The sequence below is a fragment of the Triplophysa rosa genome, linkage group LG17, assembly GCF_024868665.1.
Source record: "Triplophysa rosa linkage group LG17, Trosa_1v2, whole genome shotgun sequence".
Taxonomy (NCBI): Eukaryota; Metazoa; Chordata; class Actinopteri; order Cypriniformes; family Nemacheilidae; genus Triplophysa; species Triplophysa rosa.
In genome coordinates, this window is record NC_079906.1 from 8,632,580 (window position 1) to 8,655,921 (window position 23,342).

A 23,342-nucleotide genomic window follows, 5' to 3' on the forward strand; every position below is an offset into this window, starting at 1 on the left:
TATTTAAAAACCTCCAGATAGATCGAGAAAGCTGTTACTCAAACTTACATAACATACAGTAACCTTGTCTTGTCTTTATTCAAGAATTCTTGTAGCAGCTGTGCAAATGGCAAACACATGCTGATGTTCCCAAGTTTCTCTCTGCCACAGATACATGTGTGCTTTTTGTGTGCGAGTGCACGTGCACGTGTACATATCTTGTGTGTGTAATAATAACCCAAATTGGTTTATCACTGTGACCCGCCCATCAAGGTTATATTATCCTATAAATATTTAGCTGCAAACACCTGTCACTCTAGTCTTGGAAGTCTACCATGAAAGCCTTTTTGCCTCTTTTAGTGCTGAGTGCCTGTCTGCCCGCCTGTGAGTATACCGTAAATATGTTTTACCATCTAACTCCTGGAAACAGACAAATGATATTAATTTATTATGTTGTATAATGTACCAATGCATATTTAAGGTATAGACACATGTGTTTCATTAAATCTGAATGAATGAATTAAAAAACAGGACTAGTGTTGACTTAAAGGCGGGGTGTCCGATTTCCGAATTACGCTTGTTTAGACAAAGTCGGGCCGAGTACCAAAACAACCTTGTAGCCAATCAGCAGTAAGGTGCACAGTGCACAGGACGGACATTAGCCGAGCGCTGACCAAAGCGAAAGATGGGTGTAGGGGTGTGTCTGTTTTGGTGATTGAACATCAACAACGGCTAAGAGAAATCGGACACCCCGCCTTTAATGTTTCTCAATGGTCACGCTAACCATATAAAAGACCTACTGCTTTTTGTTGGATAAATGACAGATATAGGACAGTGGTACTTGAAAAACCTTAAAAATATATACATCTGAAATTATTGACTAAGAAGTGTGGTAATATATTTTGTTTTAGCATCTGTCCAACAGTTTTATTTGTGCTGTTTCTCAATTTTCATACTGCTATAATTTAGAGTCATTTTAAAAAGCCTTCTACCTATTCCTGACATATGTACATTATTGTCCATTATAAAGAGTGATTCAATTGAATAGTGTTTAGGTCTGGGCATTTTCTTGGTTACATGAAAACACTACACTGTGAAATGTTTTGTCAATGACCCTAACATGATATTAAATAATTGGTTATTTAATGCAACCAATGAAAATCATAGGCTTGCACAAACAAGTATTTTAGGTGACAATACAAACACCACTGTGTGAACCATCTGCTGTTTACCATTAAAATCATTATAAAATTCTGTTATGTACAGGTTTGGAGCTTATTAGCCTATTGTTTTTTTTTCTGTTGGTTCCCATTCGCAAGATGACATCCCACCAACAGAGCCCAACACATAACAAGTAGAGACCATTATAGTTTCCATTCCCATTATAACCATTCTGTTATGGTTTTTGTTGGATTGTATCAGAAAAATATTTGAAGTACATGATTTAAAAACTCTGACGATGGGATGACAAAACGTTTTAAGCAACTATACCTGAGCTGTATGTAGGCCTATGTCTGGCTAATGACCCCACCCTGACCTGTAAGCGTGAATAACCAATTAAACAGTGATTCAACATTAAATCAATTATCTTTGCTGTGTGGGTAGCCTGGTTGAGAGTAACCTGCATATCAAGGAAATTGACAAATAAATGAATTACCTCATGTTGTGTTTGTGAAATGTACCACATGGACCTGACCGCCACCCTGTGGCCGTTCCACTGCTTTGGCCTTGATAGATCAATGACACGCCCACTTTCAATAGGCTATCCACACACCCACTTTAGTTTTTTAATCGTTTGCTTAACCTGAAAAATATGTTGACAGAAAATAAAATTTGATTTAAATGAGAAGTAAAATAAAATCTGTAAAAAAGAAGAAAATTGACTTCAGACTTAAATAATAATGCTCTTTCATGTTTGTATTTCATATTTGAATTACTTGTTTTCGATGCAATTGAATATATATATATATATATATATATATAATAAATTGCCTCTATATGCATGCAAGGGCACTTTAATAAAATGTAAAATTTACCATAGCTTAATAAACTTAAATAAATACAGTATATCGTGTGTGCATTTGTATAAATGACTAGCTATTTTATTGTTTACAAAACTTTGTTAATATTATTAGATCTAATCAATTGTACATTATTATCAAGCACTGCTAAACTGTTATTGTTCAACAGTTCTGGCGAGCATAGACTACCGTGCGCTGTGGCAGTTCAGGAATATGATCGTCTGTGTCAACCCTAACAGCTGGCCTTTACTGGACTATGCTGACTATGGATGCTACTGCGGCAAGGGAGGCTCGGGCACACCGGTGGATGAATTGGACAGGTTAGGTTTAAAGGTCAGATTATACTGGAATCAGTGTACAGTAGATACACATGTAGTACGTCACCACTTCTGTCTGGTTGTTCTTAGAAAAACTGACGATAAAATAATGATCTTCTGAATGGTCCATACTTTGAAAACTGCATTTTAAACATTACCTTTAAGAAAATATACTGGCAAAAGTTTAGATTTTGGTCTTAAGTGTACATTCTTGATACAATGAACATTGTTTAGCACAACAGGTCAAATGCATTGTCTATATTTGTAGGTGCTGTCAGGTGCATGATGCGTGCTATAGTGATTCATGGCAACAAGACGACTGCTTTGGTGTTTTAGACAACCCCTACACTGAACATTATTCCTACTCATGTGATAAGGCAGCAAAAAAGGTCACCTGCAATGGTAAGGCGCTATACTCACAAAATAGATTGTGTCCATAAAGCTCATTTACAATCTTTTTAGTTTTTTAAGATTTTTAATGAGAATTTGGTACAAAATATGACTTGAAACAAGTTTAATCATGACACAGGGGTTATTGAAGGCAGATGCTGAACCTTCTTGATAGGAGGGCTAACTAAATCTGAATTGCATTTTCTCATAAAAATAATCGTGACCAAGCTGGACTTTTGTTTTTGTTGCTTGCAGCTGACAAGAATCGCCCCTGTGAGATGTTTATCTGTGAATGTGACAGAAAAGCAGCCGAATGCTTTGCACAAGCTGGTTACATCCCAGAGCACGAGCATTATCCCAGTGAAAACTGCAAATGATCTGGCAATCCAGACAGGTGTTAAGATTGCTCTTATGGGCAAAGACACTGTCATTATGTGTCATTAAAGAGAAAAATGTTATCTCATCTAACAGCTTTATTCTTTTTCATGAATAACAGATACTGTATGTGTTGTGTATTCATACCATTGTACATGTCTGGTGGGTGTACGCTACGTTTGCAGGTTAGGTTCAATTACATGAGATTGATGATACAGAACATACTCATTTATAATATTTAAAAACAACAAATTAGTTGTAATCCTGACCAACATCCATTTATTGTTATCCAATTATTGTTATCTGTGTGATATTGTTTGTCATTGGCTCTTGGGTTTGCCCTCACAGATGTAAGGGCAAGCAAGCGTGCAGTCCGCATCATTCCAAAGCCTCCGTTTGTCCGCACGGATCCGTGCGTGAAGCTGTCCACAATCCTCACCGTTCACACGGACGTCCCAGTTATCAGGCTGACCCTCGTCCCAGTAGCTGAAAGACAGTTTAATGGATACATTGCATTTGCATACATTGCACATAAGTGCATTTGTAGGTTTTGTTCCCATTAAACTGTCTATATTCTTACTGTTTGGTAGCTTTAAAATCCGTTCCATCTACCCAGGACCACTGCCCCTGCTCTTTCTCAACAAGCCCTATCCAGTAGCTGACCTGCAGCTTTACTATTGAAGAAAGGAAGTCCTGGTTTAAAAACACAGACAGTCACATTTAACCTCACATAAAACTCCCGAAATTAGGATGCTTGATTGTATGCTTTTGTCTTACAAGCTCTTCCAAGTTATTAACCACCACTAAGTGTGCATTTTTCCGGATACAGTTGTTCTCAGCACTTTGCCAGCTCTGCATGATGGTTGACTGAAAGTAGCAGGAGTCTTTAAAGAACACCCAGTTTTCCTCACAGGGACCTGTAAAAACAAGCAAACACACACACACACACACACACACACACACACACACACACACACACACACACACACACACACATCAAATCAATAATAAAAATAAAATAAAATAAAAAAATATTCATTGAAAGTCTGAAGGCACACTAAAAGGTAAATGGAAGAAATATTTAATCAATAGTTCACCGATCAACAGTCATGTGATAACAGAAATGCATGCCGGTGTGAGTGCTGTCAAAATGTAAAAGTGGGCTATACCTTAAGAAATAATCTGAAATTTGTATAAATAAATATGTCGATTAGGTTCTTCGTTCACATTTTCAATTTGCAATGTTTTCTTTTTCAAATAAAAAAATTAATTAAATGCATCTGGTCTCAAACTTTTTAACTGCTCTTTATGTCATGGGGACTCTTACCTTGTACTATAAGCTCAGGGGATATAAGTGGAATTTCTGGGAGAGACAGAGAGGGAGAGCGATAGAGATTTACAAAAATAAACATAAAAATAAAGGAAGACGAGAGACAGAAAAACTGTCACCAGTTACCAAACTGCAGAGGATTTGAGGCTTCTTTAATAGAGGAATCAATGGTCTTGAGAGAAAGCGTAACATCAGCTACCTCTTGACTGACCTGAGACACTGACAAGGAATCTCATTTTACAGAGCAAACATTAACATTAAATAAACAAAACAAATGTTATTTCATCTGACTAATAACACTTTAAGGAAAAATACTGACAACGTACGTTTAATTCCTACAGCCACTGTCAGTATGAGCATATAAAGGGCGAGAACACCACAGATAATGTACATCTTTCTGTTTTGTCTGCCTGAAAGAAAAATGTTTGACAATACAAATTTAAAACAAACACGCTAAAACACTTGAAAATTCCTTTTCAGTTTATATAAATATTAGTTAATTATTCAAATGTATTATTCAAATAGATATTAATGTTAATTCTCGACAATTATAATGGATACAAAAATAAAATAAATGTTTTTTTTGCTAGCTCACCGAGTTCAGGTAAAAATTTCGGAGCAGTGTGGTTAATCTCAGCCTCAGATGAGCTGAACCGGTCATATGCTATAGATTCCATGTCTGAAGAGAGAAAAGCAGGCTGTATGATATATTTGCATCAGATGTTTAAAATGTTCTCTTATTTGCCATTTGCTAAATTTATAATGACTTTCATCGAAACATTTCATATAGGCTATGTGTAAAAAACAGAGAAAACACCAAAAATGGAGCAGTGAACAAAGAGACTAAGTCTAAATGTACTATCTGCAAGAGTTTCAAGGACATGCAATGAACTGTTGAATATTAACCAGACTGACACATTTCATCTGAACTTCATCCATCACAAACACAAAGAAGAGCAAAGGAAAACACATAGCAATTCAACACACGACGAATTAAACACAAATTTCTGTATTTCAGTGATTTATTCTCTAATACACTTACTTTAAGTGACAAAAGACGCAAAACTGTGTAAAATATTGCATGTTTTAACATCAAACATAATTTTATGTGATATTTTCAGTATATTGAAGTTGTACATATTTCATACATTGAGGACAGTAACGAAAACAAAAAATAATTCACAAATGTGTCAAATCTTACTTTTTAAAGAGACAGTTTCTGTTTGCTTTCCCTGTTCTGCTGCTGTCCTGATGAGCAATTTCTGTTATTCTGTCCTTGCGCAATGTTGCAGACAGCAGAATCAACAGTCCTAACATCCCCTTCAGTATTTATCTTAACAGCTCAATTTCAAAATTGTAACACTTGCATCTTCCAAATGTGTGTGTGAATATAATAAAACATGGTATCAATAACTGCCTGTGATCTGATCATAAAAAATATTATTATAAGAAATGTGGTTTACCATAATGCTAGACATATTGGTCTATGGGCCATACATACCATAATAAATAAGTTTTTGGATTTCCAACATACCAAAAATAGGATTTTTGAATATTGATAGGAACCAAAAAACAAAAAGTTAATTGATAAACTGAAATAAAATTTTAACTTCTGAACCTAAATCAAACAGACATTTATTTTATATATAGAAAGTTGTAGATTGGACGTGAATTGAAAATTAATACATTTTTGAGAAGGTATATTTTAATTTTAAATCTTTATCTAAATTAAGCATTTAACATTTGTAAAGCATTAAGAAAATACACATTTGTAAAAAAAGTTCTTTATTCATTGAAATATGAAAAATATGAAATATGAAATAGGGGCTTCCATTGTAACAGGCGCTTTATTTACCTCAACAATATAGAGGTCCTCAGTGCCTCATTTTTTATCTGGGATTTTGATTTGCACATCATTTTCACTATTGGTAACTGTTTTAATTATAACACACACATTTACTACTGCTATTCTGAGCATTCGTATTTCTGCTTGTATTGGTTTACATCCTGTATAGCCCATAAACACTTTAAATGTATCAACGTTTAATAAACAAGTTTGTTTAAATAGCCTATAAAAAATAAACACATACAAAATACAAACACTTGAATGCTATTCATAATAACAGCATAACAATGAATGGCATAAGTAAGGTATACGGTAAATTGTAGTTGTCAGTTATCATTAGAAATGATTTACAGTAGATGACAGTAGCAGTTGTAAGTGTACAGTCAGTAAATAATAATAGAAAGGGTTGTAATGAAGACCAACTCTGCTGTAAGAAAGAATAGCTTATATCTGATCATTTTCATTGATAATTGAATTAGTAAATCATTAATATAATTCATTAACTAATATGATAAATGACAACTGGGCTATCCTCTGAATATTTAGGTTCTCTTGTTAAATTTAATACAGAACATTAACTCAAGCAATACTGTAAAAAATTATTTGTTGTTTTTGTTGATTCAACTTAGAAAAAATAAGTTACCTGGGTGCCTTAAAATTTAGAGTTAATTCAACTTAAAAATATTAGTTAACTAATATTTTTAAGTTGAATAAAAATATTAGTTAACTCAACCAACAAAACAACAAATAATTTTAAAAGAACTTGAAATATTATGGTTGTACAAGACAGGGAGTATTAACATTATTTTCCAACATTTTACTGAACCCAAAAATTGCGCAATACAGATTTATAGGTCTCCATTTGCCACAGTAAAAGTGTGTACTAACATGCACTAACATCTGTTATATTCAAAAACAATTGTTGAATTGTTGAAAACAATTCTATTTGTTGTTTTGAATGAAGAAGTTTTCTATATCCTTATTATTTTGAACGTGAACACTTGAATACCACAAGAAACGCATGCACAAGCTTTAAAATGTCCATATTTTCTTTCAATGTTACAACCAAGAATATAATAACAGTAATCACTTTACTTTATAATTTACATTTTCTAAAACACTCTGATATAGCCATAAATGAAATATTATTATCAAATTATATTACTATAATACTAATAGCTAGAATGTAAAAATTGGAGACACAGAGCATAATATAACACATACAATTTCAACTGTCACAAGATTTCCTACTACACACTTTTCTTTAGTTGGTGTTCACAAATATAATACAGTTTATTCTTACAGTCAGGATCATGCAATTGCTTTGAATGCACAGTGTCAGTTCCTTCCAAGTAGACGCATGACTCCTCATCATCAGGATCTTCATTCCAGAAACTATAAAGAGGTAAAAACCATCTCAGTAATCATAAAAAAACATAATTACAGCTTAAAATGTTTACAGTACAGGGAATATGTTCTTACTGTGAAGTTGAATGATTATCGTCTCCATTTACCCAGGTCTTTTCCACCATTTTATCTCTCTTGAAACCAATCCAGTAGTCTGTGCTCATTTGAACAACACTTGAAATGAACTCCTAAAATCAAGAGGGAACCGTCTCTGCTTATATTCTTATGATCAACATAAAATACATCATAGATTAGGAAAACATTGCAAAGTCCCTACCAGCTCCTCCTTGTTGTTTACAACCATCAGGTACGCTCCAAGATCACGGCATAAAGACATCGATAAATCCCATGTCACATAAGCATTTACTAACAAATAACAGCTGTTACTATAGGTCATCCAACCATCCAAGCAGGGTCCTGTGACATGATTTTATATGAAAAATATTAACAGACCCAATATTTTTTTTGTATGTAAATCTATCAAAAGTTTTACATTTTAGTTGTATTGCTGTGTACGACTCATTTCATATAAACACAATTTTTTATATTTTAACACTTTATTTAATATTTAAGAAAATATTTCAATACATTATAAACTGATGTTTAAACTTATTTAGTTTCTTTAAACTATTTTTGTAACATACCTTTGTGCTGTAATGGAACAGGTGTATTTTCATCGTAAAGAAGACCTCTGGTCTCATCACTCTTTGGTTTCTTGGAGACTTGAGGATGGTAAATCAACAACAAAACAGTAACTACCGAAAACAATTAACAAATGAAACATGTCATAATCCACTTTAGTCTTACTTACAGTTGAGACCTGTTACGATTCCTATTACCAAGAACGACAAGATTAGAAGAACCAGAAACATGCCACAAGCCACTTTGCCTAAACATGACATGAGGAAAATTACAGTAAATAGACTTTAAATGACAAGTTGAAAGAGTATAAATGCAGCATACAAAATAATAAAATACAGTATGTTTTTGCTTTTAGAAAGAAGAGGAACAAAATGGATTGTTACTTGCCTTGTTGGTATAAGGGATCCACCCTGTCAGGATCTCCCTCTACATCATCTGTGCGGTTGTTGGCCTGCATTCCTGAGGTCAGCCTATAGCCTGATTATAATAACACATGTGCATAATAAGAATTCTCTAAATGTATTTGCCACTTTTCTCAATCTTCCACGAAACACTGCAGGTTCAATTATAAATATGTGTAACATTCACACCGTCATAATTAAGATATTAACATCGAACATAAACTGAATAGGTAAACAGCTGTTTGATGTTTACATTTTAAATAACTCATTAAAACTGTTGTTTTACTTACTGATAAACTTTTTCATGCAGTTTCCATACAGCGCAACATGGAAAGGGAAGCTTCTGTGGAATGGTAGAATGACGCCAGAGGGGCTGGACTTCTCCTCCCATCCAAACCAAAGCTCGGGGTTTTCTGCCAAAGGCATGTCGCAGTTGCCAGAACTGCATGACAACGTAACTATAAAATATAAATATCTTAGTGATATATAAAAAACAACTGTGTACAACCTACTCGCATTAAAAGTTAAAACAATTTAACCTCAAATAAAAGCAGCTGCACACATTAGAAAAATAAAATGTAAAGACAAAGAGAATGAATGCTGTTGTTGTGGTGGTGGTTATTTAACTGTATTGCTAATGACTCACTTATAACAATAGCAGGATATTCACACTGTTTATTTTAGTTGGTGTTGGGTAAAAAACAATAATTATTTACTCATATTTACATTGTCAACATTGTATTTAAATTATTACACTCTGTCTGAAAGTAAATGTACTAGTCATTATTAATTCATGTAAAAAACGTGAACGTAAGATTACGGGAAAAGGCCGCAAATTTACAAGAAAAACAGGGAAACCGTGTAATTTTACAGGGGGAAATGTTATTTGACGATTTATTTGTGCTTTTTCCGGGATTTTTTTAGAGTATACTTACAAATCTGCATCAAACGTGGACAGAAATAAACATCTTTAAACCCTTAAATTAAACATGACCAGTCACAAGCTGTAAGCATTATACATTTCAGTATATTTTCATGATGTTCAACTAAATTTAATAATTTTTAACACATTTTAAGACAAACTTACCAAACTTTATGTTTTAATTCAATATTGTTTCATACAGAACAGTACTGTACAGTATATAGACCAACACTGGTCCAGAAGCAATTCAACTTTTTTTTAAATGTCATTCAATGTATAATGAAGTTTTAAAGATTTTCAGATTTCAGTTCTAAATCAATTTTATTTGTTGAATTTTGTTGTAACATTTGTTCTTACATTTGTGTAAAAGCAGGAAGTGCTTCTGGACCAGTGTTGTTTATGTTCTGCAAAATGGTTTGTATGTAATACCATATGATATATGTATATCATAAGTTACTAAACACAAATTACTTAAAATTAAGAGTATGAAGAGCAATTCAAATCAATTAGTTACGTAGTAATCCATTTCAGGTATCCCACTGGTATACTATACAGTAGTTTTTATGGATCTCCGCGTCACTAGATGGCGAACGCGTCAGTTTCCTGCACAAACATCCGCGTTTAAGCGTTAAGCGTCTTCCGCCTCTGTAGTTTCTGTATCCGCAGAGATGGCGATGATCGGACGTCTCTCCCAGAAGCTCTTAAAATCTTCTGCTCTGATCCAGAGCCGTCAGCTCTCAGCTGCAGTTCACGGCGAGCAAGCAGGTCAGATACTCTCTCTAAATATCTTAAAAATACGCTGTAATATAAAGCTTGACTGTTATAAATAGCGTTAACTCTATAGTCTTTGACCTTGTGGCTATGGAGCTGATCGAGAGGGTTATTTCATGTAGCGGTGTTCTTGATACAAGTCGCTGAATAGCAGTTCTTTTTATTTGTCGTATGAGAATTGAACAATCGACAACTGAATAATTACTAACCTGAATTAACCAGGTGGGGTAACTGTCACTGTGCCGCTAGTTAATGGAAATTCGTCATGCCAAGAGTCTTAACACGAGTTAACAATGCTATCTCTCAGTTCTTCATATATATGTTCATATTTAGCCAAGACATGGAAGATTCTGTCGTTTGTGGTGGCGCTGCCTGGAGTGGCTGTGTGCATGGTGAACATGTACCTGCGGGCACAGCAGCACGACCACGGACAGCCCGAGTTCGTTCCCTACAGCCACCTGCGCATCCGCAGCAAGGTACAACTGAAAAATGCATTATCTGTTCCTTTATTTGGAGTCTTTATTGTATGCACTGCACAGTATGCACACTTACCGAGTCTGGTATTGTGCTAAAATATGTGTTTTCAGAGTTTCTTGTAGTTAAGAGCCAAGGGATCTCACTAACAGAGTGAAATATTATGAAAACAACTGGTCCTCACTAGATAATAAAAATACTGAAAAAATATTTGTTTCTTCAATTCTAACTACATCCACACGTATCTGAGAGGTTTGGGGGATATACAGGTGCAATATTCTAATTCTAATTAATATACAAGTAATATTCTAATTTTCTGAGATACTGAATTTTGGATTTTCATTAGTTGTCAGTTATAATCATCAAATTAAAAGAAATAAACATTTGAAATATATCAGTCTGTGTGTAATGAATGAATATAATATACAAGTTTCACATTTTGAATGGAATTAGTGAAATAAATCAACTTTTTGATGATATTCTAATTATATGACCAGCACCTGTATATCATTAGCCTAACTAAAAAGCTTATTACGTTAATTTAGGAGACCAATGTCACAATATAAGTTCTAATATGACAAATATGGCATAATATCAAATGAGAGATTTAATCACCTAAATTTTGGGTGAATGACCAGCTGTAATGCATTTCACCGCAGTACAGAGAAACCTGTAGCGGTCAACCAATCAGAATTCAGAAGGTAATGGCAATATCTAGAAAAATGTTCAGTTTTAATCTGGATATAAAAGTGTATTGACAGCACATCTGATACAGAACTGCTAGAAAGGAATTGTGTCAAACACACAATATTTACAAAAAACGATCAAGCGAAGTCATTGATAAGGCTTATGGTTTTGTAATTGACCTACTTCTGTTAGTCACCCAATCTTAAAATAGTCAAATATTGGCTTGGCTGATAAATTGATTAGTTTTTATCCCTATTACATTCTTTGTAATTGTTTCACTTGTAAATGTGCTTTTAGTTTCCTAGTCAATCAGTACATTAACAGCTTTGCTCTTTTTCTCTTTCATTCACTATCACACCGTCTCTCCAGCGTTTCCCATGGGGTGATGGCAACCATTCACTCTTCCATAACCCCCACGTCAATGCTCTTCCCGACGGCTTTGAGCATCACGATGAGTAAAGAGTGTTTGGAACGTACCCCCAACAGGGACCAGAGACCTGGACCACTTCTCAGTTTTATTCAGTTTACGTGACGTCTCTTCAGTTTGTTGAGCTTACCTCTGTGCTGTCCACCTTCTGTGAAAGCACCTTACGGAAATAGTGACACCTACTCCTGGACCATTGTATCACATTATCTGCTTCATCTTAATTGAGAATAAATATATCTTCTTTAAATTATAAACTGTGTTCAATATTTGTCTTATTTGAATAGAATGATGATGCTTTCTTGGGTAACAAAAAAAATGTCTATAATTGTAAAAACAAAAACAACCATTTGAATGAAATGGGGAAATAAGCCTAAAACGATCTTATTTTCTAAAAACTGACTTGAATGCACTGTGTGAAAATATGTACTGTCGAATGCTAAGTTGCCAGAAAAACTCGAAGCTGAAAAGAGAAACGAAACATATTTGTCCCTACAGGCTTCCCATCCTGTCGAGACATTCTCACATGACTTTTCGCTTGTGACTCGCATTCCTTCTCAAAAATCCAGTTTATGAAATATGGAGGTGATGTTCATATTTATTTTACGCTTCAACAACTTGTTGATATTTGGGTGAGGTTAATGTTTACTCGTGTCTGGGCGGAACCGAGTTTTGATTAATGCAGCGCGATTCAAGGATTCATTCGCAAACTCAACTTCAGTGTCAGATGCGTGAGCTGATCTGCTCTGCGTTACGCAAGTCAACAACGGTAAGTCTAAATAATGCTCGTGTCAGTAGCACTTGTTTGAGTAACATCGGATCTGTTGTCACTTTGTTATTCGTCCTGCTCGTTCAGACACGAATGCTAAGATGTAACGTTAAACGGAACCCAAATAATATTTAAAAGTATGCTGTTCTATTTGCAAGTTTGTATGTGATCGCAAATGATTGCCTGCCAAGGACTTAAGCACACTATACACTGTTCAACAAATAACATATTTGCATAGCACAGGGGTTTTCAAACGTTATGATGCCAAGGACCCCCAAGAGGAACCTTCTCTGGAGGACACATTCATCTGTATTTTTATGTGTAAAGAAACATTTAAACGTATTTAGAAAAATGTAATATTGTTGAGACAACATATTGTTTCCAAACTTACATAGCCGGCTTCACTTTTATTTATTCAACTCTGAAGACACATTTTCAATTAAAATTTTCTTGTACTGCAGCAACTTTTACTGTGAATGTGAAAAACTTACTAGGAAGATGTAAATAGCAATTCTGGCAAAAATAGCAGGTAGATGCTTAAACAATAATTAAACAATAATAATATTTAGTTGGCTTGAACCATTTTTGTCTCATTTTTTTTCTGGTGGGCGCATACCCCAGTTTGAAATCCCCTGGCATAGCATATAGTCATTGAGCATTTTTATCTCTTATGCATCTCATGTGCTTAAACGTGTCAATATTTACAATAGTTATGTTTTTTTAAATAATTAAAATCTATGATATATGCTTTTATGCTTAGAATGTTATTTAATATGGTGTTTTGAAATAGCGTAGGAAGTTTTTTTTAGTTGTATATTACATTTATTTATAAAAATCATTTTATCATAACATGATAATACTGTGTTTTTCAACAGACAAATGGCTGAAACACCTGCTTCCACTGACTCAAGACGGTGAGAATGCAATTCTTTATTGATTTGTATCTTGCCTAAAATTAAAAGTTATGGGCTTCCCTTAGGGATGCACGATAAATCATCGGCAATATGAGTATCGGCCGATAAATGGTCATTTTTAATGTTAGCGGTTTCGGATAATAAAATTTAGGTCGATATATTATAGACGATAAATCATAAATCATGTCCTCTGGTTAAACTTCTTGGCTGCACGCTGTTCACAGTCAAAATTTAGTACAGTACTGTCTTTCTGTCATGATTATTCACTTACTGTTATTAGCAAAACATTGTTGATGTAGGTACAGTATTTAGATACAATATTTATGAATGTGTAAATTATAGAAACAAAAGCATATTGCCGTCTGTCTTGAGACCTGTTAGACATGTGGCTATTTAGAACATTTTTTGGGGTTGCTCTGGAAGAGCATCTATAATTAGTTTATTAAATAAAAGATATACTAGAAAAGTTTGAAGGTTAAAGAATCTTCAACTAGTGGTACAAAATAGAACTAATGGTCACCTTGTTTTCAGCAGTCAGTGTTTTCAAATAAAAGCAGTTGACCGCTTTTTGCCTTCTGTTCCAGTCTTAGTGAATTTTATGTTAAAATTTAGATACTGTATATCGGCCAATATATCGGTTATCGGCTTCCAATGTTAAAGAATTATCGGTTATCATTATCAGCCAAAATGTACGTATCGGTGCGTCCCTAGCTTCCCTAAAAGGGGTTCTATTTTTGCTTATACACAACATGCACTGATTTATGAAAATGTCTTATATTTGACCCATCAATTGAATGCAAATAATGGGGGAATACAATTTTATATTTCCAGTCAAGGAAACATGATGCATGACGTATTATTGAACACATATTTTTAACAGAGTTACAATTTTTTTAAGTATTATTGGAAGACACATGTGTTGGTGTTAAGTATAATTTTATCACTTGTCTCTTTTGTCATATTTGCAGATGCCTGTTCTTCTTCCTCTATGATAATTCAAAAGTGCAAGAGGAAGGAGACTTGACTAGAGATGGAATATACTACTTCTATCCTGAAGATGTAAGCAGATCTCAAGTCATTTATAATATGATGATGTTACAGAAGCAGTTGCACCTTTCCGAAAATTATAAAATATTTTAATTTATAACGTATAATAAAGGAAACATTTATAATACCATCTAATGTTTTTCTATTGTAACTTAACACTGAAGACATGATGGTGGCTGTGTATTGTTACAGACGCCAATAGACCAGCAGGAGCTTCTCTGTGGACAACTGGCTGGTGTGTGTCGTTGTGTATCTGAGCTATCCAAGTCTCCCGTACGCCTGCTGCGCCTGCGCAGGAGCAAATATGCAGTTTGCATGAAGGATTCGTTTCTTTGGGTAAGAGATATTGGTCATCAAAATGTGATTCCAGATAAGAATCTGTTGTGGTTTTACTCATTTGAATGGGATCTTTATCTGGTTGTCAGGCATTAAGCTGTGTGGTAGACATTCCAGATGTAAGCGTGTGTGACTTTCTAAATCAGCTGATTGATCTCTTCTGTTTCTATAATGGACCAGTGCGTCAGAGCTACCAGGTATTAAAATGGAAGCAACTACACACTGAATATGACTTTACACTTTATTGTAATTACAAACAGTGTTATATTTTAAAGCAACTAAAACACTCACATGCTAATAACTTGCTACGAGTAGCCAAAATGCTATAAACAAAATGCACTAATTCCACATCAGAACAGTTCAACGTGCATTTTTCGCTTGCTTGCTTGAACACAGTTATACAGTCAGGAAGAGTTGGCTCAGCGATGGGCGAGATACCTCTGTCACCTGCAGGGCGGCTCCACTGAGCTGCACAACATCTTCAGCTGTCTGAGGACAATCGACTCCACGCATGTATTTAATACATTCACTATATTCAATTTCATATTTAGTTTTTCTCTGCCCTAATTCCCCTAAATGGTCAATTCTCCTCTTTTGTTCATTATCAGATTGATCCTCTGCTGTTGCTGAAAGCTGCCCTTATTCTACAGGCATGTCAGCGATGCCCTCTGGTGTTATCTGGGTGTATCCTGTACAGGGGCAGGTGAGATTTCAAAACTGAGTATGGCTTACCCAAAAATAAAAATCACCTTACACTAACATTGTTCCAAATCAGAATGACTTTTTTCTGTGGAACACAAAACACGGATTTTACATATATGCACGTTTTTTTTACTTCATTTTTGGGTAAACTATTCCCTAATATCCAGCCTGTAAGACACAGATGTTTATCTTTTGCGTGGTTCTAAAGAGTCCTAATTAATATAGATCTGTTCTATTTTACAGTGCATTAGTTATCAATGAATAATATCCATTAATTATCAAATAATAACTGTTGACACAAATGTGTTTTTGACCTGTGTTATGGCTATAGCACAGTGTTGTATATTACATTCACTTTAAAAAAAATGCATTTCATATGTATTTTTATGTTAAATGCATACTTGTGAATATAAAGCATTGTGAATTCTAGTTCTCTGTGTGATGTTCAGGGTGGTGAGTACTCAGATGTCTCCTGCCCTCACGCAGAAGGTGATGGTGTACGAGACGGAAACATACAGCCAGGTAAAATCGTACACAGAGATTTTTCATTTTGAGCAATATTATACTAACTAACAGTATGGACAATAAGTGAATGACTGCTGATTTGTGTGTATCTATCTGCACCACAGGATAACAGGGTGGCAGCCAATGGCCTGTGCTCATCAGTGGGCACGTCTCTCTCCTTTACAGTAACCAAACAGGTGTTCCTGACAACCACTGAACTTCACATGATGCGCTGCTCCCCTGTGGATAGAGCATGCAGGTATATCATGATTCCAGGGTGTTGCTATGGGGTTGCTAAGGAATTTATGTAGTTTATAGGATGATTCTAGGTGATGGCTTGTTGTTAATTAGTCACAAATAAACATTAATCATCTTATTGTTGCCTTATTATTTTATTTGTGTTCTGTCTCTCATTTTAGGACTCACTGCAGTCAACCTCCATGCCGATCAGGAAATTCTCGCCTACTATCACGCACTTTATCCGACACCCTGACCGCAGATACAGACTCATTAAATTTAGAGCCCACTGAGTGTCCCCCGAACTCCAATGAGACAATGCCATCCTCTCCTCGCTCCTCCCTCTCTGATGAGTCATGTTTCAGCCCCTCCCCCTCTATGGTGAACAGTCCTCTTCACTCCAGTATGAACCAATCAGAATATTTCACTCCGCAGTCACATGACCACAGCATGGCAAATGGCCCAAACTCGTCCAAGGTTAAGGAACAATGTTTAACAGGAAGTTTAACTGGCCTCAATACAAAGGAAAGCGTAGTAGAGGATGCACATGAGAAGCTGGACTCTGGATGTTCATCCAAATCTAAAAGCAAAGTTATAAATTCAGATCAGGAACTTAATCCGAAGGAAAAAATCAAAGCCCTTACAAATGGATATCAGTTACAGTCGAATTGTCTTGAGAACCATTCGGATAGCTCTTACCACAACAACCAGACTGACAGGACTGAAGGACAGCAGCTGAACGCTAACAATCACGTGACCAATACAAATGACAAATTCCAAAGAGATACAGAGAATGAAGGAAGGCCAAAGAATGAGCAAGTAGACAAAGGAGAACAAATACTCAAGGACAAGGTAAACAACAGTTGTGACCCACCAAATGCCCCCCTTCAACACGAGACCCTTGCAGACGCCTCTCTGGTGCCCACAGTATTGTACCAGCATAGAGTCAGAGGTCTGGTCCTTGCACTTTTGGTAGAGACAGATTTCAAGACAGACCCCACCGCCAAAGAGGAAGTGGTGAGAAGCTTGTGTGCATTTTTTTTTGCACATTTGAAATAGTTTTGTAATTGTACGTTTTTGCAGTGCCTTTATGCTTTCTACATGATTTGGTTTATGTATGCAAGCTAGCATAAAAAAACAGAATAGGGATTTTTGAAATGGTGATATCAAATGGAAAGTTTTTTAAATTATTTTACTTCTCAGTATTTTTTACTTGTTTCTTAGTATCTAAACATTCTTAAATCAAAATACATTTATTTGTAAAGGGAACAGATTTAAGGTATCAAAATTATAAAATTTGTGCTTAAAATGAGTAAAAATACCTGTTATAATTTAATTTATTACCCCATTATTTACTCATTGGCAGATTGTTTTAGAAAACAAGGCCCTATATCTCAAGTCATTTTGCTTGTTAATTGTATTCGTGATTTCAGATTTTTTAGATATTTGTATTGGTAAAAGAGACAGAAATTCTATTTAAGAACATTTTTGAAGTGTAATGGAAATTCATTGGTCAAATTTTTTTTTAAATGTTGTCAAAAACAACACATTTACACTAAACACTTTGTTATTGTAGTATCACAGCAGTTTGGCATCTCTGAATGGCCTTGAGGCTCATCTGAGGAATACCTCACCTGGGACCCCCAGCCCCCAGGGGCCCTACACCTTCACTCACTATGACTGCATTCAGAACACACTTACTAGTGAGTGAAAAGCCCCCCCCCCTCTCTCTCTCTCTCTATTCTCTCTCTCTCTCCCTCTTCTCCCCTCTTCTCCTCCTCTCCTCCTCCTCGTCTCTCCTCTCTTCTCTCTCTCTCTCTCTCCCTCTCTCTCTCTCTCTCTCTCTCTCTCTCTCTCTCTCTCTCTCTCTCTCTCTCTCTCTCTCTGTCTCTCTGTCTCCTCTCTCTCCCTCTCCTCTCTCTCTCTCTCTCCTCCTCTCCTCTCCTCCCTTTCTCTCTCTCCTCCTCTCTCCTCTCCCTCTCTCCCTCCTCTCCTCTCTTCTCTCTCCGTCTCATCTCTGTCTTCGCTCTCCTCTCTCTCCCTGCTCTCTCCCTGTCGCTCTGTCTCTGTTCTCTCTCTCTCTCCTCTCCCCTCTCTCTCTCTCTCTCCTCTCCGCCTCTCTCTCTCCTCTTCGCTCTCCGTGCCTCCTCTCGGTCTCTCTCTCTCTCTCTCTCTCTCTCTCTCTCCCTCTCCTCTTCTCTGCTCTCTCTTCTCTCTCGTCTCTCCTCTCGTCTCTCTTCTCTCTCTCTCTCTCTCTCTCACACACACACACACACACACACACTCCTCATACCCATACAAACAGTATCCTACTTACAGTAGCATTTTGAAATTTTCTCAAGTAAAATGTGCTGTAAAATGAAAAATTTAAATCCCCAATGCAACCAACTTCCTATTAGCAAACCTCGATCATAGCTACGATGTAAACTATGCAAGACCATTGATGTGTTCTGCCCCAGACCTCCTTTAAAGTCAGTTCATGAAGATCCCATTCACACATGTAGAAATGCACAATAAGTATGTAATCCGATCAAATATTCACAAAGACTTTTTCTTTTTCAGTGGAAAATATTGCCAGCAATAGCTTTGTGTATTTTGACTTTGTCCTTAAAAAAAGTTTGTTTTACACTAGCTAATGTATGTGGGCGCTCCTCTGGACTCCAGGATCGTGCATTCGTGAAGGCAACTGCACTGCTCCATTCTCATTTCTCTCAAACAGACACTTTACAAGAAGCCATTGTCAGGTAAGAATGTGTGATTGTTTACCAAATTTGATGGAATGTGTATATATTGACAATGTTTCAAAAATGTTCTATTGGATAAAACGTATTTTACAGTTGTTTTGTATTCAAAATAGATTTCAATCTTCTATTTATTTACACATTATGGGGGTTATTATGTGTGTCTGTTCACTGAATTCCAGGAATGCTAGCTTGGGAGTGTATGGAACCCGTAGCATCGCCCAGGAGACTTATTTTCTCCAGCAGGGCGCACCAGTCAGAAACTCTGGAAGTCCAGATGCCCAGGATAGTGCCTTCTCTCTGCCCAGAAAAGCTCGCCAGCGGCTCCTTAAACATGGAGTTAACCTGCTTTAACTGAGTCCACATTTTAGATCTCTATTTCACTTAACTACACTGTATTTATACTACTTAAATAAATACTGCACCCCGAAATGAAAAATCTGTTTAACTCACCCTCATGTCATTCCAAACCATGTGACTATCTTAAAAACAACTATTTTGTGTTTCGAACAAAGAATGTATTGGTTCTTTTTCACATAATAAATAAGAACTGCCAAAAAGCACCATGAAACGATCCCAAAATGACTCGTTCATTTCATTCCAAGTCTTCTGAAGCCAGATGACAGCATTTTATGCATGGTTCCCAAACAGAAACGTCTTTATTCTCTGCTCTCTGTGTACAGTTCACAGATGGTTGATGGATATATTTAATTAAATTTCGATTCATTTGAAAAAATAATCTAAATAATTCATTCTCACATTTAACTAATCTTGTTTTTCGGAAAGACAGTAATGGTTTATAATGACATAAGGAAGAATAAATTAAGGCAGAATTTTTGTTTCGGTTTAATATTTCAAAATAATACTGTTTGTTTTTAGGAAACACTGCTGTTCTTTTTTTTTAAGCGGTAGAAGCTAAAAGTGATTTAAAAAAACTGATTTAAGGCATTGCCATTTAATCTGTGATTATTAAGATTCTGTGTTGAGAACATGGGCAGATTTTAAAAGCAATGCACACCATTCAGTATTACTGTTTATGTTTTTAAGTATTGAAAATGACAGCTTTTGAATGTACCAAAATTATTCCAAAATATGAATAAACTTTCTTTTGTAAACTTTTTAAGGTGCTGGGATGTTAAACAATTAGCATGTGCTAAACCTGCACATGACCTCAAAAAATATGAATCTGAACACTTGAATCAGAAAGTTTGTATGACATTAGCTACGAAATAAGAATATCAAGTAAGCATTACATTTACAATAAATATTAAATAATAATAATTTGGATACATATGTTAGACGTTAGTGGGACAGCTACACCTGTTTGAACTCGACACTATAATAAGATGTTTAAAAGCAATGCACAAATTGTCCAGAAAATGAGTTCGTTATGAGAAAAGATCTTGCTTTATTTGTTTGCGGGTCACTCTGTTTGATGTTTTGTTATCCGTGTAATGAAATTCACGCATTAGTAGCATACACTTTTGTGCGTCACTGTATGTGCACGAGGATTAATGGCTTCAAAATGTATATCCACTCCAAGAGAACTGTTGCCTCTGCTGGTTGTGAAACTATTGTCAGTGTAGGGAATTTAGGGCCAGAGAAGGAAAGTTTTATGCTTCCCTTGTCGGTGTCGTTTCTCTTGCAAATGAGCATATTGATGATGGTGCAGATGTTCTATAATGAGGGTCATTAGGTGTGAGAATAAGAATGGGATGAACTGGCAGGGCTCTAGGCGCCTCATTATGCAGACACATTTAAAAGGTCGATGGGGGTGCGAATGGCCGCTTAAGGGTCCCAAAACAAAACTAGGGGGAGGAGAGTCAGAAGAAGACAAATTCCACAGAAGAAACGTATTGTCAGTGCAGGAGAATTGACCCTTTCAGTAGTGTCGTGGAGAGCCAAGGATAAGAAGAGTATCGGGACGCTAAGATCGGATATATTTGGACACTTGAGATGGCCACGTTTACGCACGCACGGGTTTCGCTGCTGGTCCTCGCTTTCGTGGCTGTCGCCGTGGGAGTGCAGTGCAGATCGCTGCGTACGCAGCTTCGTAAGGTGACATCGTTTCAAGGAGAGCGTAAAATCCGTATCGCTCACGTCCACAGACGGATGCGTCGGGAGCCGGGGTCCGAGCGCGAGCAGTGCGCTCTTTTAAGCGCACCGTGGACGGAGAGCACCGCTCCTTTTGGAGACTGGGGCCAAATGTATCGCCTTAAAATATTATCGACGACGAGTGACGGTCCACGACGTGCCGTTTTTCCAGAACCACCCCTCTTCCAGTTTGTGAGACGGGTTTATCGTTGTTGTCAAGTTGGGTATCACTGTGGAAGTGTCAAAGGAATACAAGGACGAAAACCTGGGGGTAAGTCGAGCTCTGTTTCGAAAATGCTGATGTCATTATGGGTATAAAACTAGATAGCATCAATTTACTATAATTTTTAACATCAAAATCCTTCTTTGTGACCAGATTCCAACATTGAGTTTCTCCTTGGGATGGACGTGTTGTCAGGACCATTGGCGAGAGCAGAAGTTCATTTTCACTTTTCAAATCCCCAACACCTCAACATCCAACCTGTTCTGCCCTCTTTGGAAAAGCGAGGGTTCCCTACTAGGTAAGACACGGATAGATGAAATAGGAATAGGTTGCCAATGTGTTTTACCAGAGTTATCCATGGACATAATAATAAAGTTCTATTCAAAGATTTTGTCACACCGTAATGTTTTTCTCTGTAGGTACAACGTGTGGTTTCAAGATGGTGTGGTGGAGCTAAGGGTAGATCTGCTTGCCCTCTTCCAAGCACTGCAGCTGGTCATCGGAGGACCCAGTAGAGGCCCGAGCCTGATAGAAATTCATCGGGTGAGGGGCTTGACCAGACCAGGGGTCCTTGACCAAAAGGAAAGACCCCCAGCTCCTCAAGACACAGCAAGCGTACTGTGGGGGGATGTGAATGAAGACAGGGAGGGTGCGGCCCCCCTGCAGCCAGCTTTAGAGCTTGGACTGGCATTACACTGCAGCTTAGAGAACAATATCGCACAGCCCTGTCAAAACTACGGTGTACATTTAGCACACGCACCCTTCATTGCTCTGACATACAGAGAGCGGGACATATGGGGTTAACTTTAAACGTGTTTTGTCAAATGATACATGGAGAAACTGCTCATGTGTCCAGCCAAACACTGTCAATCTTTAGTCCCCCTCCCCTTCACAAGTTCTTTGTGGCCATAAAGTCTCTGTCCATTCAGTCCACTAACACCTGGTGTGAATGTTCCCTGGATGGTTCGCTATTTCAAGAATTGCTAATGATTTCCATTGTTTTGCGACAATGGCAAGCTTACTGGAATTCAGAGTGGCCAATGTAATTATGGAACACTATAGGCACTTCGGCAAGTAAAATGAATTTATTAAATTATGGGTGTTATTTGTGAGGAAAAAGTATCACTGTATAAACGTAAATAGTTATAATTACAGTTATATATATATATAAATAAATAAATTGTTTGCATTGTACCTGTGTACATTTTCTTTCTTTCTGTTGTCACTGTATTATCGCAACTGTTAGGTAAGTAGTCTTGATTTAAACATGTTATTTAATTGTAAACAGGCAAACACTAAGAATTTTGTAATCTGCACGCTTGAAAAAATTTTTTTGGTATTGATATACAGTACCTTGAGCAAGGCACCTTACCCCTACTTGCTCCCCGGGCGCTGCAGTGATAGCTGCCCACTGCTCCGGGGGTACGTGTGTTCACTACTCTCTGGATGGGTTAAATGCAGAGGTCACATTTCGTTGCCTTGTACTTGTACATGTGCAATGACAATAAATTAAATCTAAATCTAAATCTAAAAAAAAAAAAAATCTAAAAAAATCTACATGATTTGCATGTCATTTATGCAGTTTATTTTTAACTTGTTGTATATTTTTCTTCAAACTTTCAAAGCTTCCCACAGTATGTTGTAATTACTGATAGGTTTACTAAAGATGTGCTTTCAAAAATACAAGATATTTGTGGTGAAATGTGTTTATCACACTGTTCTATTGTTTGTTTTAAACATTTGACTAAGTTTTATTCAGTATACTGTACTTCAGTATACAGTATACTAT

General features: G+C 36.4%; 6 protein-coding genes across 6 annotated transcripts; 4 read left to right on the forward strand and 2 right to left on the reverse strand.

Moving 5' to 3' along the window:
- The first annotated feature begins 313 nt into the window (after positions 1–313).
- Positions 314–3,108, forward strand: LOC130568265 (phospholipase A2, minor isoenzyme-like). The gene is made up of 4 exons (XM_057357013.1): positions 314–363; positions 2,170–2,320; positions 2,586–2,719; positions 2,963–3,108. Exons 1-4 carry the CDS (start codon positions 315–317, stop codon positions 3,082–3,084), a joined length of 456 nt encoding a protein of 151 aa, XP_057212996.1. The 5' UTR covers position 314; the 3' UTR covers positions 3,085–3,108.
- A 294-nt stretch (positions 3,109–3,402) lies between these two features.
- asgrl1 (asialoglycoprotein receptor-like 1) lies at positions 3,403–5,089 on the reverse strand. The gene is made up of 7 exons (XM_057357089.1): positions 5,008–5,089; positions 4,739–4,822; positions 4,539–4,631; positions 4,410–4,445; positions 3,860–3,999; positions 3,663–3,775; positions 3,403–3,568 (listed from the first exon to the last, which is right to left on the reverse strand). The coding sequence occupies exons 1-7, from the start codon at positions 5,087–5,089 to the stop codon at positions 3,403–3,405; spliced, it is 714 nt and encodes a 237-aa protein (XP_057213072.1).
- A 1,151-nt stretch (positions 5,090–6,240) lies between these two features.
- si:ch211-170d8.8 (NKG2-C type II integral membrane protein) lies at positions 6,241–10,717 on the reverse strand. Its single transcript, XM_057356831.1, has 8 exons — positions 10,611–10,717; positions 8,999–9,166; positions 8,695–8,784; positions 8,477–8,554; positions 8,310–8,387; positions 7,943–8,082; positions 7,741–7,853; positions 6,241–7,653 (listed from the first exon to the last, which is right to left on the reverse strand). Exons 2-8 carry the CDS (start codon positions 9,132–9,134, stop codon positions 7,509–7,511), a joined length of 780 nt encoding a protein of 259 aa, XP_057212814.1. The 5' UTR covers positions 9,135–9,166; positions 10,611–10,717; the 3' UTR covers positions 6,241–7,508.
- LOC130568143 (cytochrome c oxidase subunit 6A, mitochondrial) lies at positions 10,263–12,243 on the forward strand. The gene is made up of 3 exons (XM_057356832.1): positions 10,263–10,395; positions 10,735–10,877; positions 11,932–12,243. The coding sequence occupies exons 1-3, from the start codon at positions 10,299–10,301 to the stop codon at positions 12,019–12,021; spliced, it is 330 nt and encodes a 109-aa protein (XP_057212815.1). The 5' UTR covers positions 10,263–10,298; the 3' UTR covers positions 12,022–12,243.
- A 230-nt stretch (positions 12,244–12,473) lies between these two features.
- On the forward strand, positions 12,474–20,354 carry hps4 (HPS4 biogenesis of lysosomal organelles complex 3 subunit 2). Its single transcript, XM_057357536.1, has 13 exons — positions 12,474–12,755; positions 13,631–13,669; positions 14,638–14,728; positions 14,909–15,052; positions 15,142–15,249; positions 15,449–15,565; positions 15,661–15,755; positions 16,204–16,276; positions 16,384–16,517; positions 16,678–17,512; positions 18,072–18,198; positions 19,128–19,239; positions 19,419–20,354. The coding sequence occupies exons 2-13, from the start codon at positions 13,635–13,637 to the stop codon at positions 19,588–19,590; spliced, it is 2,043 nt and encodes a 680-aa protein (XP_057213519.1). The 5' UTR covers positions 12,474–12,755; positions 13,631–13,634; the 3' UTR covers positions 19,591–20,354.
- Positions 20,355–20,472: 118 nt separating this feature from the next.
- On the forward strand, positions 20,473–22,721 carry si:ch211-170d8.2 (uncharacterized protein LOC571755 homolog). The gene is made up of 3 exons (XM_057357537.1): positions 20,473–21,601; positions 21,707–21,851; positions 21,973–22,721. The coding sequence occupies exons 1-3, from the start codon at positions 21,193–21,195 to the stop codon at positions 22,355–22,357; spliced, it is 939 nt and encodes a 312-aa protein (XP_057213520.1). The 5' UTR covers positions 20,473–21,192; the 3' UTR covers positions 22,358–22,721.
- Positions 22,722–23,342: the final 621 nt, after the last annotated feature.